Below are 18625 nucleotides of genomic sequence, written 5' to 3'. Positions count from 1 at the left end.
ATAATTTGACATAGAGTGGTCTAGACCTCCTATGTTTGTAAAAGCGTCCTGAGGTAACGTTTGTTGTGATTTGGCGCTATACAAATAAAGACTGATTGATTGATTGATTGATGTGTGTGCAAATTTTGGTAAGTCTCGAGTCACGTAAAAGCAGTTAGAAGAAAAGTTGAAGAAATTCAAAAAAAGGTATGGCAATTACAATACAGATGTAGTGCTCAAGTCCTAATACAGCTGTTCAGCTTGAGTTGACTCTAGACTTCAAATCATAAATATTGGCTTTCTAAAAATATTCATCAGTTCACACACACACACATACATATTTTTACATGACCAAGTGTCAACCGCAGAGTTTCCTCTCTGGTATTGAACAGAAGAACCAAAGAGGCTATAACAGACCAAGCATCTGTCAACATTTAAGTTGGAGCATGTCCCTATCTATGACTCATATTGTTGAAGTTATAGGCCTTTAGGCTTTAGTGTCGGTATTCCCTAATATAATAAAAAGAGGGGGGGAATTAAAAAAGAAAGATCATTTTGCACATCCATCGAACCCCATGTCAAATTCTCATTTGCCTAGAGGGCAAATTGTCCAAGTCATATGAAGTTGGTTAAAATTACATTGAACTGCAGCTGTGCAGAATAATTATTCACTCACCAAAAAAGAGCTCTTGAATCTTTTTGCTTATTAGCCTTTATATGAAGTCCATGTGAGGTTCACATGGATGTTCAGAGAAGTTGTTGCACACTACTTTAGAAGCTTTCTAGAAGGCATTTTACATTAGATAAAGAAGAGGTCCACCAGAGACTACACTAAAAAGAGTACTCTGCCCAAGCTGTGGTGTGATCCATCTTGTTTTACGCCTTTCTGAACAAAGAAAGAAGACACCATTGTTTACAGTCTTGCATGCAAAAATGTTGTACCCTATCAGTCAGGTCCAAATTACAAAATGCTAAAGACTCCAGTTCCTCTTACCATTGCTGCAGGACTGTGAACAATCCGGTCCTTTACAGAACTTTATGTCACAGTGCAGATATACCTGTAAGGTCAATAATACCTTTTAGACAAACACCATGGCTCAAAATCACTGAAGAGCATGCATATATGTTTATATTCGTTATCATAATGTGAATTTCTGTCATTGTTTGGATTTATCATACATACCAGGTTTTCATCTGACTGGGACTTCACAAATGAGAACAGCTTGAAGGCCATCCACTTATGGAGAGAGGGATACTTCATCTCCTTACTGGAGACAACTGGCAACACAACAGTCATGTGGCTATCACCACTGAAAGGACAGCTGTGTGAAAAAGAGAAAAGAGCTTCATTGATCAAATTACAAGCGGAGATTAGTAAACAAAAATGTTCCTGTTATAACATTTGAATTCACCCTTTAACAAGTAGGTCCCATCTTTGTTTGTCATGAGGGTTTTTAGTGGGAGTTGCCCAGCAGTCCTCCAGCAACAGCACCAAGTCTCGGTCCTCATGTTTGAGCACATAGATGTCTACGTACACTGGCAGGCCAAGCTTGACCACAGGAGGGTCACGAGAGGAATAAAATGTCCTATAATTTGGATCTGTGGATTAAAAAAAAATTAAGTAACAAGATATATGAAGGAATTTTCTATACACATGCATTCAGATACATAAGGTTATGAAAAAAAAATCATGGATAGTTTGAAAATATGAACAAAAAATAATGTAAGTTTGACATTACCTTTGGCAAATCTCACTCCAGTACTCAGTATTCCCTCACTCTTCAATGTGAAGGGGTCCTGGAATTTTTCCTGTTCAATGTTGAGGCCCAGCTGGGTAATTTGGGCCAGCATGAAGCTACAATGTACTGTAAGACTGCAAAAACATAAATGAGTCCCAGTACCTTCAAAAAGCAATTAGAGAGACAGTTTGTTTCTTACCTGAAAGGAGTGTTACGAAATATAGAGCCCTTCTGTGGATGTTGTTTCACCTCAACCTTAACCCAGTATTTTATAATACCATCTCCTGCCTGCAAAAAAATAATCTGTTTGATTATTTCAAAAAAAACCTCCCGATCAGACAAAAAACTGTCCGTGTGATTTATTAACATTTACCGAGTACTGTGTACCACAATCAGTGAATGGAAAGTTGAAGGTGACGGCCTCTTTGGATCTTTTTTGGGGTTTACAGTTTGCACTTAGTCCAGAAGGGACCCAGAGTGCATCCAGGTCCAGATGGGGGACAGTTGCATTCTGAGAAATGTTAATGTTGAACCCATCTTTGCTGCAGAAATGATTTCCTGATACCAGTGGATACTCAAATTTCTTCATCTCTATAGGAAACACAGTTAACTATTGGTGAAACAACAGGCTGAAATGCATGTCATGCAATCAATCTGTTCAGAGTTACTACCTTTGATTTTCCTCTCACAGATGACATGTATTCTCTTTTCAATCTCAAGTCTTCCCTTCTCTGCATGTCCCATGATAACAACAGGCAAGTGGGTGTGATATTTCTACAGAAAAAAAGAAGCTCAGATGACAATATGTTGAGAAAAAAAGTGTGAGAAGTATAGTACAGACACACAAGCTTACTTGTCTTCTCACAAAACACCCATGAGAGGCAACTGTCAAGTTAATGAAGCTTTCAGTTTCTCTGAGGATGTAGTGGCACTGTGGTGGTACAGCAATGGCTTGGTGATATCCACTGTGTTCATCTACGTGAAAAAAAGAGCCAACACAAAAACTACAAAGCAGCGCGTCTTCATGGATGCATATTATTTGACTTACCTTGAATATAAATGTTGAAAGGAAGATCAGGAAATTGTTCCTTTAGTATGTAAACAGACATGAACTTATCATGACAAGTTGATTTATAATTACTATTAGTGTGATGAACTGTGGATTGAAGGTGTCTGGTAACCACAGCGCCTCCGCATTTCACAGAGAGGAGCAATACTGAAATGAATGTCACCAGAATTGCACTGTTGGTCACCATGTTTCGATGTTGAGCTGGAGACAGGCAGAGCAGCTGCTTCTCATTTGACTTAATTGGCACAATGTTCAAGAGAGTGAAAGAAACAGAAACACCAGCTCTAAAGGTACTGTGTTTAAATCAGCCGTTCCTCTATTCTAACACAGACTACTTCTTGATTGTGTTTGAATTTTAGATTTTTATTCAATTTAGCAAAATACAATCACACATGATCTAATACATTTGATAGAAATACATAGGAAAAAATGAAATAATGCAACAAACAATGCTAGACTAAAAGCATCAAATTTAAGCTGTTTAAGTCAAATTCACAATCAGTATTGTGAAACTAAACATAAAGCTGTTTTAGCAGAGCCCTCTGTTTTCTACATTTGGTCCAGCCGCTCTGTGCTCCTGTTGTAAATTGGGTTGTTGTATTCAGAATCTGAGAAGGAAACAACAGAAGGGGGAGAGCAGATCAGTGCACAGTAATATCAGTCTGATTAGAGGGACAGATTAAATCAGGACTCACCTTGTTGGGCTCTCCTCTTCCCCAAACCTGCAGCGAAACGAATGATTTTAAGACGAGAAAAAGTTTTCTTTCCACATAAACAGGCAGATAAATCATCCACACAGATTATGGAAGGATGATTGAATTAATACCTCTGTTAAAGTGTGCTGTCTGAGTTGCGCGTTGGTTGCTGAGTTCACCACGATTAACTGTGTACAATAATAGAGTTGAATTTCTGACAGCAGTGAAATGATGTGTAAGAATTTAAGAGGTAATGTTACCATAATAATGGCGACTGCTTGCTTGTCGGATTCTGTTGAAGAGTTCTGGGGAGGTGAGAGGAGAGAGAACAATAAGATTAGGTTACTTTAACGTGATGAGACTCACCAGTACTGCACTAATTCTTCTGAATTTAAGCACCTGTGTGAAATCTCCGTTTGGTGCTCTGACGTTCCATCCTCACAAATTTAAACTGGCTTGAGTTCTGATAACCCCCACTTGTGCTTTGGCTGGGCTGAGTCGTATCAGGATCAGACAGAACTGCTGGTGGAGTGCACTGATTTCTGTTCTGGTCACCTTGTTGGTTGGCTGGGTTTTGGTCATCATTTTCTGATATTGAGAGAAGGACACTTTGTTAAGTATTTGTGATGTTAAATGTAGGATAAAATACATTTATTTATGTGAAACAATGAATCAGCGGGTAAATAATCAAAGGAAGAAGAGCTTGATAAACTCACCATAAACAACGTCATTATCGTATGCTTCTGAAAGAAAAGGAAAAAATTATTTCAGCAAAACCCTGTTAAGATATGATACACCAAGTTTCTATCTTGTGATCTGTTTCACATATACAAGGTAAAGTTAAGTGAATATGCTGTATCATGATTGATTATCTAAATGCTTTTCAAAATGTATTCTGCCTGGTCCTGTAGGTGGAGCACTGGCAGCTGTTGTGCGACATTTTGAAACTGAACCTTAAAGAAGTAGTTCCCTCTCACCCTTGTGAAGCTTCAAATATGGTTATTTAATTTTTCAATAAGAGTTGACTCAGATTATACATAACACAAGATACATTGGCTATGGATAAATTAATTAAAATGAGTTAACAACATTAACAAGATAACGTGTACGTTTCATACAACTTAAATGTCTGGGTTGGACAATATCATTTGACAGATCTAATATAAATGGTAGATTCTGAAATGATTGCTTACCCTCAGCACCTGCAGCATTGTCCTTGGGTGTTTTATTACAGATACCTGAAATAAACAAAGTGTGTAAATAGACAACCAATCCATTCACCCATCTATTCAATTATGAAATATTAAAACTCTTTATAGATATTTTTAGACTCAGAGTGCAACACTTAGAAGGTACTCACGTGTGCATTTCATGCAGAAGTAACCGCCAACACACATCAGCATGATCACCGCCACACTGACACACACGTAAATCATAAGTCTCATGTGCCTGCTCGGTGTACCTGCAAAAAAAGTTGTGGTTTACAGATACATATGTAACAGGAAACACTCACTCATTTATTTGTCTGCTCTCAGAAACACTTGTACCTTCTTCAGCAAACAAATCCACTTGAATGCATTCGTCTTCCCACGTGCAGAAATAAAACCCCAGGTCTGAGTTTTGAAGTTCATCAATGCGGATGGAGAAATTCCCCTCTGAGCCTTGGTTTGGAAATGCTTTCACTCGCCCATATCTGGGGTCTGTGAACTGAATACGGCCATCAGATCTGAGGAGGACAAGGTCCCCCCCAGAAGTTTGGGCCCATGACACCCGAGTGGTATTACTTGTTCTCAAGTTGCAAGGGAGGAGTACAGAGGAACCAAGTTGAGCACTGAGATTGTGCATCTCACAAACTTTTGAATACTGATCCTGCGCAGTCTGATCTAAACAGTAAGAAAGAAATACAGGGAGTTTAAAGCTTTGGCCAGTTTTCATAAATACGATCTTGTTAGAAATAAAACAAAACATATGATGCTGTATCTCGTACAAATATGTACACATTTAAAAGAAAATAAGCAGATTCTTACAAAATTAAATATTTGATTATTTTATAACCAACGTGTGTGAAATGGGAAAATTTAGGGAGGAAAATAAGATCCTCATTATATAAAACACAATAGCATTTAATATATTCATATAACAGCATATTGGTTATATATTTACAACCTTAAAATACAAGCACAACCTTACAGCAAAATTAAACTGAGAGAATAATGTAAAAAAAAAGATCACACGATATATATATCGTTTATAAAATAATATGATATCATATGTTCACACTTTAATTTTACAAAAAGGACTTACCATTTGAAGACACACATATAAAGCACAAGGCTAAAAAGAAAATCAACCTGCTACCGTTCATTTTCACCCTCTGTTGTCACCACCAGCATTGTGGTAAAGCTGTTCTTAAACTCAAGCATCATAGGAGAGAAACCACAAGCCCCCGACTTCATCTAGATATTCACGTAATTTTTTTTTTTTTTTTTTTTTTTTTTTTTCACACAAACAGCCTCAGAATTTTCACTCTAGCTGGTGACCAGGTCAAAAAGTAAATCCAAAGTCATATTAATATGTGCAGCTTTTAAATAATGAACATGTGCTAAGCAATCTTTGTTGTAACTTCCTGCTCTTGACCACTTCCTGTTGAAAAATAAAAGCCGGTGCAGAGCATAGGTGCAGAGGTGTTCTGTCGCCCATGTTCACAAAAGCATGAGATTATTAGATTTTGTTTGAAAGAAACATCTATTCTTACTTTAAAAATGAAAATATAATTAAATAAGATAACTTGATCCACTGGATACAACTCAAATATTTTCTAAATGATTTCAAAGAGAGTGGGTGCGGTCAGGGTGGGAGTGAGGCTAGCAGACAGACAGGACACACTGCAGACAGAAAGTAAAAGAGATCAAGAGGGTGTGAAAAAGAGACCATGGGAGAGAATTTTCTGTAACAATTTAAAAAACTGTGAACAGTAGAATAAATGAAGCAATGTGCTGTCAGCTGTACAAAAAGCAGTACTGGACACTGTACCTTTTTGCTAATCTGGTTTCTTCTCATGAATAGGAAGGCATGTTTCCTAGGTGAACATTTGGGTTCTTGGACTTACATTAATGTAAACATAACATACATTTCCCCATACAGTGAGGCAGGCAGGCAGGCAGGCAGTCAGTCTGTCAGTCTGTCAGTTTGTCAGTCAGTCAGGCAGGCAGGCAGGCCGGCATACAGATAGGCAGACAGACAGACAGGCAGACTGACTGACTGACTGAGGCCTAGATAAGTTAAACTAATGTAGTCTACTTGAGAAAGAGGTGCAATATTTGCCTCTGAGTTATGGAGCACAACCTTTATAACAAAGATACCATACTGATCTAATCTTGAAAGACTTTAGGTAGGCAACAACAGTAACTACCTTTATAGTATAGTATGCTGCACTCATTGATTTATTATAATGTCGATTTTCCTTTCACCATCTCAAATTGGCATCTTTTAACCATAATAATGAACCTATTTAGGATGCACTCAACGTTAGCTGTGCGGAAGTCATCATTAGTCCATAGCAAAGCTCCAAATATATTATTATGAAAATCCTGATATTATTTCCTGCTGGTTGGTGCTGACTCACAGTCTATGTGCTGACTTGACGCTGCTGGAAAGCTCTGGGTGTTGATGGGATGGGAGTAGAATATAAATGGGCCGACTTGTGTGGAGCGTGTGTCCGCCTCCCGCAGGCTGTTTACTGTGAGCTGCTGTACTGAATCTCTCCGTACTTGGGGAGTGGATCATCGTAGCACTCATTATGCGCTGACACCAGGCAGCTGCAAGGATGGCCGGGAACTTTTTCCTCTCCTTATTTGACTACAAAACGGAAAAGTTCATTGTTGCCAAAAATAAGAGAGTTGGAGTTTTGTACAGACTTATTCAGTTATCTGTCATCGGTTACATTATAGGGTAAGTATGTTATTGGCCTATTTCATATGTAACTCGCCGGTGTACTAATCCATGACAAGTGAAAAAATACAGCATATTAACAAAAAAATGTAAGCCTGAGGAATTTGGCACTGTTGCATTTTTGGCTGATTTTAAATACCAACTGTCAAACACTATCTTTTTTGGGAGGGTTGTTCAGTGCCTCACAGTAAATCCTATTAAAAAATGTGACTTTATCTTGTAAATATGTCTCAAGAACAGAAGTAACATCTTGCCAATAATTAATGATGAAGACATAGGCTGAGAATTAAAAGAATGCTCACATGAAAATGATCTTTTTAGTAGGAAAATAATATGATTATGGTCACAAAGTAGATCACAAAACATAACTTTAATTAGAATGAATGATAGTTTAGTTTTTAGGTGGGACACTTCTTTTCTCTCTCAAATGATATGAAAATACAAATAACACACTTGCTTTCACCCACAGGTGGGTTTTCCTAAGCAAGAAAGGCTACCAGGAGACAGATGAGGCAATCCAGAGTTCAGTCATAACAAAACTGAAGGGAGTCTCAGTGACAAACACCTCTGAGTCTGGTTTGCTGGTGTGGGGCCCAGAGGACTATGCCATCCCACCACAGGTTTTAAATACATATCAGCAGCAATACACAGGACCTTTCAGTGAATGATCACATCTGTCAGTGCACCATGCTATTATATATTTAAGACAGGGTTATGGTAAGCACATGCTGGTGGCTTAATTAAGGTGATGACATCTGTTGCTAATATCCACTTCAACTAAAGGTTGGTGCACAGTGGTGGTGCTCTCAAACAGAGAGTCAGAGAGGGTGGTTTGACATCATGTGAAAAGATAGATGTCAAGAGTTACACCACTCTGATGTTAGAGGCTTCAGTCAGCAGCCAGTTAGCCTAGTTTGTCAAAAAGATCAGAAAAAGGCCCCTGTTATGTCAACACAAGGACAGGTAGTTAAAAGAGACAACCAAAACCTGTTTGGGAGGTTAAAATCCCAAAAGAACTAGAACAGGTAGAAGTTAAGCTACCACACTCTTTTGCATCTAAGAAAATATATAAAACAGTGTTAGAAAGACAGGTCAGCAGGGATGTAGGGTCAGATTATCATTACTGTCATGGTTTATGTCAAGGTGAAGACCAATCCTTTGTGTTTTCTCTTCATACAGGGTGAAGCGGTTCTATTTATCGTAACCAATTTCTTTGAGACACCAAACCAGAAGCTGGGATACTGCGCTGAGGTGAGAATAGCTTTTAGAGATGTTTAAGTGTAAATTGGTTATTGCATGTTTGGTAGCTAAAAGATATGGAATTATCTTTACATAGTAAATGGAGTAACAACAATGCAATTACCAGAGACACTCATTCCCAAAGTGTACTGCAGAATGGAATAAACTCTGTCTGCTCTTCACAGGAGTCTATCTTTAGAAAGATTACGTTTCCTTACTGCTGTTTTCATTTGGCCATTTTTCCAAATTAGCATTTAATCTCCAGCTCATTCTCATGGTAGTCACCACGATAATGCCCCACACTGAACTTACAGACAAACCTGTTATTTGTTTACCTTGAGGGAGCTTGTGTTTTTTCTGCTGTGAGTATCGGCTTGCTTGAGGGCATGAAGTGTTGTGGAGATGCTGTGTTTTCTTTAACGTTTAGACCAATTGAGTGTCTTTCAAGGATAACTTTATTTACGCTTCACTGTTTGACAAGTGACTATGCTAATATGGTAGACTAGTACAAATCCTATAGTATGAGTTTGATTAAGTATAATGAATGTAATTCTCAATACAGATATAACTTTATCTGATATTTTTCATTTCAATTAAATACAGATACAAGTTTGTTAGTTATGTTATTTATTAAGCCAATAGACTACCAGTAAAACCAGATATCTGTATTTTTAAAATTGGCAAAGTGGGGGAGATCTATTGAACCCCCCTCTTTTCCTTTAAGTATCCAAAGTTTCCACTCATCAGTGTATAATGCAGAGATACAGTGGGGCAAAAAAGTATTTAGTCAGCCACTGATTTTGCAAGTTCTCCCACTTAGAAAGATGAGAGAGGTCTGTAATTTTCATCAGAGGTACACTTCAACTATCAGAGACAAAATGAGAAAAAAAAATCCAGGAAATCACATTGTAGGATTTTTAAAGAATTTATTTGTAAATTATGATGAAAAATAAGTATTTGGTCAATAACAAAAGTTCAACTCAATACTTTGTAACATAACCTTTGTTGGCAATGACAGAGGTCAAATGTTTCCTGTAAGTCTTCACCAGGTTTGCACACACTGTAGCTGGTATTTTGGCCCATTCCTCCATGCAGATCTCCTCTAGAGCAGTGATGTTTTGGCGCTGTCGCTGGGCAACACAGACTTTCAACTCCCTCCACAAATTTTCTCTGGGGTTGAGGTCTGGAGACTGGCCAGGCCACTCCAGGACCTTAAAATGCTTTTTACGGAGCCACTCCTTCGTTGTCGAGCGGTGTGTTTGAGATCATTGTCATGCTGAAGGACCCAGCCACGTTCCATCTTCAATGCTCTCACTGATGGAAGGAGGTTTTGGTTTAAAATCTCACGATACATGGCCCTGTTCATTCTTCCCTTAACACGGATCAGTCGTCCTGTCCCCTTTGCAGAAAAACAGCCCCAAAGCATGAGGTTTCCACCCCCATGCTTCACAGTAGGCATGGTGTTCTTGGGATGCAACTCAGCATTCTTCTTCCTCCAAACACGACGAGTTGAGTTTTTACCAAAAAGTTCTATTTTGGTTTCATCTGACCACATGATATTCTCATAATCCTCTTCTGGATCATTCATATGCTCTCTGGCAAACTTCAGACGGGGCTTGGACATGTACCGGCTTAAGCAGGGGGACACGCCTGGTGCTGCAGGATTTGAGTCCCTCTCGGCGTAGTGTGTTACTGATGGTAGCCTTTGTTACTTTGGTCCCAGCTCTCTGCAGGTCATTCATCAGGTCCCTCGATGTAGTTCTGGGATTTTTGCTCACCGTTCTCATGATCATTTTGACCCCATGGGATGAGATCTTGGGTGGGGCCCCAGATCGAAGGAGATTATCAATGGTCTTGTATGTCTTCCATTTTCTTACAATTGATCCCACAGTTGATTTATTCACACCAACCTACTTGCCTATGGAAGATTCACTCTTCCCAGCCTGGTGCAGGTCCACAATTTTCTTCCTGGTGTCCTTCGACAGCTCTTTGGTCTTGGCCATGGTTGAGTTTGGAGTCTGACTGTTTGAGGCTGTGGACAGGTGTCTTTTATACAGATAACGAGTTCAAACAGGTGCCATTAATACAGGTAACGAGTGGAGGACAGAAGAGCTTCTTAAAGAAGAAGTTACAGGTCTGTGAGAGATTTCCTGGATTTTTTTTTTTCTCATTTTGTCTCTCATAGTTGAAGTGTACCTCTGATGAAAATTACAGACCTCTCTCATCTTTCTAAGTGGGACTTGCAATATCAGTGGCTGACTAAATATTTTTTTGCCCCACTGTACATACAGTACAATAGACCCAGGCTGATTGGGAATGATTTAAGTCACAAACACATGCTGTATCATAAGAGCTATAAGTGCACTGACCTGCATATTTCCCCTCTGTGTTTTATCATAGCAAAAGTATTTTAACTCCGGAGGCGGGCACCTCTCTCTTTTCTCCGTTGGTGTGTGTCTGTGTCTATCACTCTGTTCATCTTTGCCTTAGTTATGCATGTAGCGACAGAATGCCAGATGGTCACTGGTATGTAAACTCACTCTCTTTGGACTCCTGCCTCACTGTAGCAACCAAAGATGAGCAGCCCCTACAAGAACTACATGGCAATAAAAAAAAACCACTCTTGTGTATATTCTGCTTCTCTGTGCCCCTACATCTAAAAGCCATCGACCCTTGAGAGGGGCCCTTTAACAGTCATTGGACATATTCCAAAGTGGCAGGAAACCAGTCATCATCTGTCACCAAAACTGCAATTCATCCCTTCTGATCTTATCTGCTGAAAAATTTGAAGTGTGCAGAACTTGATGCTCTACTTATAAAAATGTTCTATCCTTTATCAGAGTTGAGACATGGATCATTGTTGTTTTAGTGATTGTTCTTCTCTGGATCGACCTTAGACCATCTATAGACTATACAAATGATACTAAATCATCTCAAAACAACAGGATCCTTACATTCTTACACCTCATTGAAAAGTTGCTTCACAATGAAAATGACAATTGCTATTTTCTGTCTTTCACATGTCTTCGTCTCTCTTTTCTTGTCCAAAACTGTTTGAACTGTTTGTCACATTTCTTCTGAGAACCACACAAATACTTTCTTACAGATACAAGAAAAATAATAATAATTATAATTCAATGTTTCTTAAATCTCTACCTTGTGTCTGTGGTGTTTGCTTACAGAGCCCCAAAGTTCTGGATGGACACTGCAGAAATGATGATGAGTGTAAAGAAGGAAAGATTGTGGTGGCTGGTAATGGTAAGAGAGACACAACAGATTTTTACATTACCATTAAGAGGGTCAGGCAAGTAACATTGATTGGTTTTAATCAAAGGGAGGGACAATGGGTGCAATGTGATGTGTGTAACTGAAACTAGAAAAGTTATTCAAGTGGGTTGAAATAAGGATACTGAATCATCTGAATAAGAATTGCACCGTGTATTCGTCTGTATATGTCCAAATCTATATGTCCCAAATGTCATGGGAAAAGATTGCAGAATATAAATGTTTTATTGATTAAGGATTTTTAAGTGTCTTTTCCTGGTCACTTTTGATGAGATACTTGTCTCTTGGTTTTCTTTTCTTCTGTTCTTCTTTTTGTAGGAATCATGAGTGGCCGATGCTTGAGAAAAGATAAAAATTCCACTGGTACCTGTGAAATCTACGCCTGGTGTCCTGTTGAAAGAACATTCAAACCAGAGTAAAAACAATTGATATATATTACAATTTATTTTTCTGTATTTGGATGGACTTGATACTAGAACATATGTGAAACCCTGTTTGGAAAAGACCATAGAGGTCAGACACTAAGACCAAACTTTCCTCTTATAGACGACCTCTGCTTGCAAATGCTGAAAACTTCACAATCTACATCAAGAATTTCATTCTCTTTCCAAAATTTGGTTTTACAAAGTAAGTCAGTACTCACATGGGCCCATTTACTGGAACCAGATGTGTAAAGTGAGCGGTGCATACATACAGAGAAGTTCTGTTCTGCTCTGTGTTTCTCAACCCTGAGGTCAAATGTTCTTGAAACAACTGATGACTCCTATTTGAAGAAGTGCCGATATGATGAGGAGCTCCATCCCTACTGCCCCATCTTTCGCCTGGGGGACATCACCAAGAGAGCTGGATACAACTTCCAGGACATGGCCACACTTGTCTGTATATTTTTTTCTTGCTGCACACAGTGATGAGTTGATGAAGGGATACAGACCTTTAAATTAACGTCCTATCTCAAAGTTTTTATTATTGCTCAAGGATCAATGTGTCAGTGTGTATGACTGTCATGTGAAAATGAGTATTAAGGACAGTAGGCTGCACACCATGATTAACCGACATATTTAAGATAATCATATATTATAATCAGATCTAATTCTATTTTCAGGGTGGCTCTGTTGGCATAATGATAGAGTGGAACTGTGACCTTGATAAAGGTTACTCCAACTGCCATCCAGTTTATCACTTTACTCGCCTTGACCTCAGTGTCTCCAACACCACTGTCACAGTCGGGTTTAACTTCAGGTAACACTCACCGTAGATGCTGTTGTTTATGTTATACATTTACACAGCTCTCATTTTCTCCCATGGAACACTGATTTAAATACATATTATGTCAAAGATGTAAAATTATTAAAAAATCTTCATTATCTCTGTTTAAAATGTTCTTTTTTTTCACCTTGTTTTTCTCACAGACACACACGATATTTCAAAAATGCAGCCGGTGAGAGCTATCGATCTCTTTTCAAAGTCTATGGTGTCAGATTTAACATCTTGGTGCATGGAAAGGTACGTGTAGTGATAGTATATGATTAATGCTGTTAACCTTGTGTCTAGCATTCCTGGCAACACTTCATCTGTCTTAATTTGGACAGTTGGGTTTGACTTGAAGAAAAAACACTTTGTTTGATCTATGTTAACTAGTTTGCTGTTACAGTTGATATATAGATGTAGGACATATGGATTCTCATTAAATGAGTGTCAATGCATGCAACCTCTTTGCTCAACCATTAGCTCTGTATTGAGATATTTACAAATGCAGAATCTGCAAGCAAGGGAGAATATTTTGGAATTGGAAGTTTTGTTGTCTGTTTCTGGTCTAAAAAGTTTTGACCCAGAGTCAAGAGTCAGTCCATGTGAAAAGCAAAAAATGATGCGATCCCAGCATCTTTTGGCTATCACATTTTGATTGATCTCTATAAACAGATATCTGCATGTTAATTGAGATACAATTTCTAATGTCACTAAACTAGTTGCGAGTCTGGTTGGCAAGTTTCCAAGTTTGACTCTGCCATAACCTTTGATGTGACAATATTTCAGTGTGCAATTGAATCATTCAACAAAACAAAAAAAGAATTAGCACACATTGAGGTCATATAATATCATGTTTTGTATTGTTTTAGAGGAGAGGAGACTGACATGCTGTCTGACATATAGAACCAAATAGAGAGACCCTATTACGACTGGAACACAATTCTTAATAACATACAGACTTGTTCTTTAATACTTATATTTAAAATGATCTTATATTCCTTCTGTAATACACAGGCTGGGAAGTTCAGCATCGTCCCAACAGCCATCAATGTTGCAGCAGGCCTGGCTTTGATGGGTGCTGTAAGTATCATTTGCAAAATTTAAAAACACGAAACAACAGTTTGATTATATTTTGCAACGCGTGTCAGTCACATCACTTCATAATGCATCATTTCACAGGGAACTTTCTTCTGTGACATGGTCCTCCTTTACCTGATGAAGAAGGGTGACTCATATAGAAAAAGGAAGTTTGAAGGATTCCGGTAAGAGAAGTAGACTTGAACTTAAAAGAGTGTTGAGACCTGACCAAGCTTATGAAGTATACTCCTGTCAAAAATGCTAATCTGTGATATCATCCACAGAAATGTCATATTGTTGACATGCATTCTGATGTTGATTTAGTTGTAGAGTACAAATCAAATAGTTATGGAAATGGATGAGTGCTGTTCAGGATGAGGAATGTGGGAAGTATGTTTTTGACATGTCGTTTGAATCTCTTCACCGAGTAATAGATTGTTAATTTGCCTCTTTTTTTAAAATCTAAAGCTTTCTTTTGCTCTTAAGGTGAAATAAAGAAAACTGATTTTTTTGTATCTTATATTCAATTATACCTTAACACATATTAGGTTTACCTCTGTTAGTACATTTCTTGTATGACTTCTTTGCATTAATCATGATATTTTCCATTAATTTCTTGCTACAATCTGTCTCTGTTCAACAGAGAGAAGGAATCAGTATCTGAAGATAGCAGTGCTGACAGAAAGGATGCATTGGAGGAGGAAAATCTGAAAACCAATCAGTAGTATCTTACTGCAATGAGGTGGAGCTTGTGCCAGATGATGAATCTCTTTTTACATCATTTGGTAGCTAGAACTTATGAGATTATGTACTGTCTTAACAGATGCCTGAACACTGTACTGAAGCTTAAGATGTGTAACTTTTAAAGTTTGTTAAAATAATTAAAGATATTATGGAGGCTTTTATTTTTTGAATAGAACAACTTTTTAAATATCTGAAATATTTCTGGTCGAAGATGTTGTTGAAATCAGCCAGATATCAAGAATAAAGATGTGATATTTTTTGGATGTCAAAATAATATATGTGCAAAGATTTTTAAGAATACTGTTTTCTATTTATGGGCTTTGTATCGTATTTGTTAAGGTTGTAATTCTGATCTGGAGGCACGTGGTTGGCAAAACTACTGTACACTATTTCAGTGTTTACCTACACAACTGTGTGCTGTTAAATTGTATATATGTAACTTAAATGTATTATCTACAAGGAGACCTCACACAGTGGCTTAGTGGCTAGAGTTTATGCCACGTATTATAACTATGGTTCATGTTTATAGAATGTGTCATTAAATATAACACTATGAGTGTTAGGTTTGTGTAAGATGTTGGTGACATCATTAGACGCTGCGGTAGTCACAGAAATGTTGTACAAACGTATCCAGGATTAAAACCACTACTCCTTTGATTTTACATATCCATTTCTTTATTTACTTTATATCTTAGTCTTTATTTTTATTTCCCTCTTAACCCCTGGCATAAGTGTCTTTGAATTTTCAGCTGTGTTATTGTAAATCATTGCAGTTTATTTTGAAAAACTGCCATGCCTTGAAATGCTTTTTATCAACGTGACAAGTAATTGAACGTAACGCCACTAAGGAATAAACAAATAGAGGAGGGGTTACACATTTAGACTGTTTACAGACTACACTTTTATTTTCTATTTTGATACTGAAAAAATCTTTGCTAGTATCCTAAATAGGCCAATAGCCTACAGCTTGAAATGTGCGGTGGGCAAAACACTGAAACAACATTTCAGAAAACACAACATTAACAAAACACAACGACAAGCTACAAACGGAAAAGTATCTCATTACATGTAATTTGACTACTCTTTGGAAGGTACTCTGATTACATGTAATCTGAATGCTTTTGGGGGAGTACTCTGATAACATGTACTTTGATAACTTTAAGAACAGTAACAGGATGGTATTCTCTCTGATTAGTTTGGGGGAAAGAACTCAGATCATTACAGACATGTCAATTGTGTGGTGGTTGGCACGGACAATCTTCAACAAAATAATCATTGGTTCACATCCTGGACTGAGGCTTTCCATGTGAGGAACAAATTGTTCTCACTGTTTAACGTGCTTTAAAAGTATCCCAATTAAATGTTCAAATGAAAACACCTAAAAGATAAGCACTGACAGGCAGACCCTGTGGTGAGGTAGTTGGTAATGCATGCTTTCAGTGATTTAGTTTAGGCTCTAAATCCTGGACAGAGACCTATTGTATGAGGTAAGGTGGGATAATTTGGTGTTGTGTTTTGTGAAATGTTATGTGTCGCACTTCAGGGCCACCTTAGACATTAGATACTTCACTTGGTCAACTGAATGTGTTGTGACCTTCTCTTTAATGCACAAATGTACAATTGCTGTGAAACCACTTGTGTATTTAGTTCTTGTTTATAAGTTGTATAAATAAGACAGTACAATAATGAATTGCTGTTGAGCTTGACTCTTTCCCTGTGCCAACGCCAGCTGTAGCTGAGTCCATGTTGTTACTGTATGTCTTAGAGGATACTACTGTTCTGGCAGCAAGGTGCCTCAGTTTCCAGAGGTACAGAGGTCAAATATCCTTGATTAAGTTTGACACTAAGTTACTGAAGATATCTGCTTTTGAGTGAGACATTATAGTGCTTTTTTTTTCCTCCTAAAAAAGACAAAATCAGTAAAGACATGTTAAATGAAGAAAAACAAAACATCCACACTGTCTTGCAATTCCCCATTGTTGACAATAGATGTCACAAAAGTACAACTCAATATTTTATCCAAACATTCCCATGCTGGGGAAAACTGCACAAGTTGATGATCAGTATTTGTTTTGTATTCAAATTTTACTTTCAGATTCAAGATATTTTAGATTGTTGGATTATAAGATCTGTGATTATCTCTTATCGAAAGCTACAGAATCACTTGTTGAGCCACACATTTTGTGTTTCTACTCTCTACTCAAAAGTGTGCTATGTAAGAGGTCGAAACATAGGTTTCAATAAAGATCCAGATTCTTTAAGTTGCTCCTTTAGAGTTGTTGTTTGAGTGTCCTGGGATACTAGAATAGATCAGAATATATCTTTATTGTCATTGTTGTGAAAAAAATTAAAGGCAGTTTAGCAGCTCTTCACAATAACAGCATGGTAAGAAGTTAACATTTAAAATTACACAATAAACAGTAGAAGGCACAATAAAATGATACAATAAGTTATAAAATGAAATAGAGTTTTATATTTACAAAGGGAAAATCTTGCCGTGAAATGAATGAGGTCGATGTGGATTTTTATGACTATCCAAACTCAGTCTCTGTTTTCAGTCTGTTTGTGTGACTTGAATCACATGGGGGGTCATGTTGTGACCAGTGTGCGTGGGGTCCTTGCTGATGAAGCTGACTTTCCTGTGTAGTCGGCCAGCATAAATGTCTCTGAGGTGAGGTAGTGTGGTCCCGATGACACACTCTGCGGACCTCACTACCCTTTGGAGGTCTCCCCTGTTCTCTGCTGTGTAGCTGCTGATCTACACTGTGCAGCAGTAGGTTAGGAGGCTCTCTATTGTTGATCGGTATAAGTTGGTCAACAGATGTTGAGGGAGTTGGGCCTGTTTTAACTTTCTGAGAAAATGGAGTCTCTGCTGGGGCCTTCCCACCTGGTGAGAGGTGTGTGCAGGCGAGATGTGGACTCAGAGGAATTTAAAGCGCTCCACCCTCTGAGGTGATTGCTCGGTGCATCTCGATTTCCTGAAGTCCATGATGATTTATTTTGTTTTTGAGGTGTTTAAGTTCAGATTGTTATTGGAACACCATTTTGTCAGATGCTGCATCTCCTCCTTGCAGGCTGTCTCAATGTTGTCCATTATCAGTCCTACCATGGTGGTGTCATCAGCGAAACCATGTGTTGTGGTGTGCTTTTGTGTTTTTTAGGTCAAAGCACATTCACTCCAGCAGCAGAAATTTGCAGACAGTACGGCATGAAGACCTGTATGATGACTAAGAGTTTAGTTAACTAATTGTCATCTTGCTTCATCAAACAAACCAAAATGTATCTGTTTAAAAGGACTTAATCCAGCTTAATTCAATTCCTCATATGCCATAGAATCACTCCGGAGCTTTGTACAAGTATGAGGAATCATCTGTTAAGCAACTAGGAAGTCATGAGTCACTTTCATGTGTGCTGTCTTTGTGCTGTAATGCATTCATGATTCTGATGACTTTCCCTAAATATACCACGTTTGATAGTCACACAGTTAATGTGAAATTGTTGTTTTCCAAAAAGGGTGGAGATCAGATATGGATGCAAAGACTACTAAGGCACCTCAGTCAATCTTAGACTTCTAAATAAGAGGTTCAGTCACAGTTTTT

At 38.0% G+C, this 18625-nt stretch overlaps 4 protein-coding genes across 7 annotated transcripts in view; 2 read left to right on the top strand and 2 right to left on the bottom strand.

Annotated features, from left to right (window-relative positions):
* Positions 1 to 673: 673 nt before the first annotated feature.
* LOC117825582 (zona pellucida sperm-binding protein 4-like) lies at positions 674 to 3009 on the bottom strand. Of its 4 annotated transcripts, none has more exons than XM_034701493.1 (10): positions 2860 to 3009; positions 2572 to 2693; positions 2390 to 2492; positions 2092 to 2309; positions 1918 to 2006; positions 1719 to 1852; positions 1392 to 1578; positions 1163 to 1301; positions 974 to 1037; positions 674 to 865 (listed from the first exon to the last, which is right to left on the bottom strand). In XM_034701493.1, exons 1-10 carry the CDS (start codon positions 2972 to 2974, stop codon positions 774 to 776), a joined length of 1263 nt encoding a protein of 420 aa, XP_034557384.1. In that variant the 5' UTR covers positions 2975 to 3009; the 3' UTR covers positions 674 to 773. The 4 variants fall into 4 exon arrangements, with proteins under 4 accessions (XP_034557384.1, XP_034557383.1, XP_034557386.1 ...); XM_034701492.1 differs by having other exon boundaries at positions 2767 to 3008; XM_034701495.1 differs by having other exon boundaries at positions 2572 to 2722; positions 2767 to 2977.
* The window catches only part of samsn1a (SAM domain, SH3 domain and nuclear localisation signals 1a), a 35835-nt gene continuing 20192 nt past the window's right edge, over positions 2983 to 18625 (top strand). The window contains exon 1 of the mRNA XM_034701490.1: positions 2983 to 3077. Within this exon, the coding sequence (XP_034557381.1) occupies positions 3036 to 3077 (42 nt within the window). The 5' untranslated portion in view covers positions 2983 to 3035. The remainder of the gene's footprint in view (positions 3078 to 18625) is intronic.
* On the bottom strand, positions 3130 to 5988 carry LOC117825584. The gene is made up of 10 exons (XM_034701497.1): positions 5787 to 5988; positions 5030 to 5365; positions 4843 to 4944; positions 4676 to 4720; positions 4199 to 4225; positions 3882 to 4070; positions 3743 to 3787; positions 3614 to 3670; positions 3483 to 3509; positions 3130 to 3395 (listed from the first exon to the last, which is right to left on the bottom strand). Exons 1-10 carry the CDS (start codon positions 5845 to 5847, stop codon positions 3337 to 3339), a joined length of 948 nt encoding a protein of 315 aa, XP_034557388.1. The 5' UTR covers positions 5848 to 5988; the 3' UTR covers positions 3130 to 3336.
* LOC117825583 (P2X purinoceptor 5-like) lies at positions 7165 to 15688 on the top strand. The gene is made up of 12 exons (XM_034701496.1): positions 7165 to 7433; positions 7903 to 8053; positions 8613 to 8684; positions 11855 to 11930; positions 12276 to 12372; positions 12504 to 12584; positions 12691 to 12832; positions 13060 to 13196; positions 13367 to 13460; positions 14220 to 14285; positions 14385 to 14467; positions 14926 to 15688. The coding sequence occupies exons 1-12, from the start codon at positions 7309 to 7311 to the stop codon at positions 15005 to 15007; spliced, it is 1206 nt and encodes a 401-aa protein (XP_034557387.1). The 5' UTR covers positions 7165 to 7308; the 3' UTR covers positions 15008 to 15688.

Source organism: Notolabrus celidotus, chromosome 14 (genome assembly GCF_009762535.1).
Source record: "Notolabrus celidotus isolate fNotCel1 chromosome 14, fNotCel1.pri, whole genome shotgun sequence".
Classification (NCBI taxonomy): Eukaryota; Metazoa; Chordata; class Actinopteri; order Labriformes; family Labridae; genus Notolabrus; species Notolabrus celidotus.
Note: the sequence above shows the minus strand (reverse complement) of the source record. Positions and strands in the feature narration are given on the sequence as shown.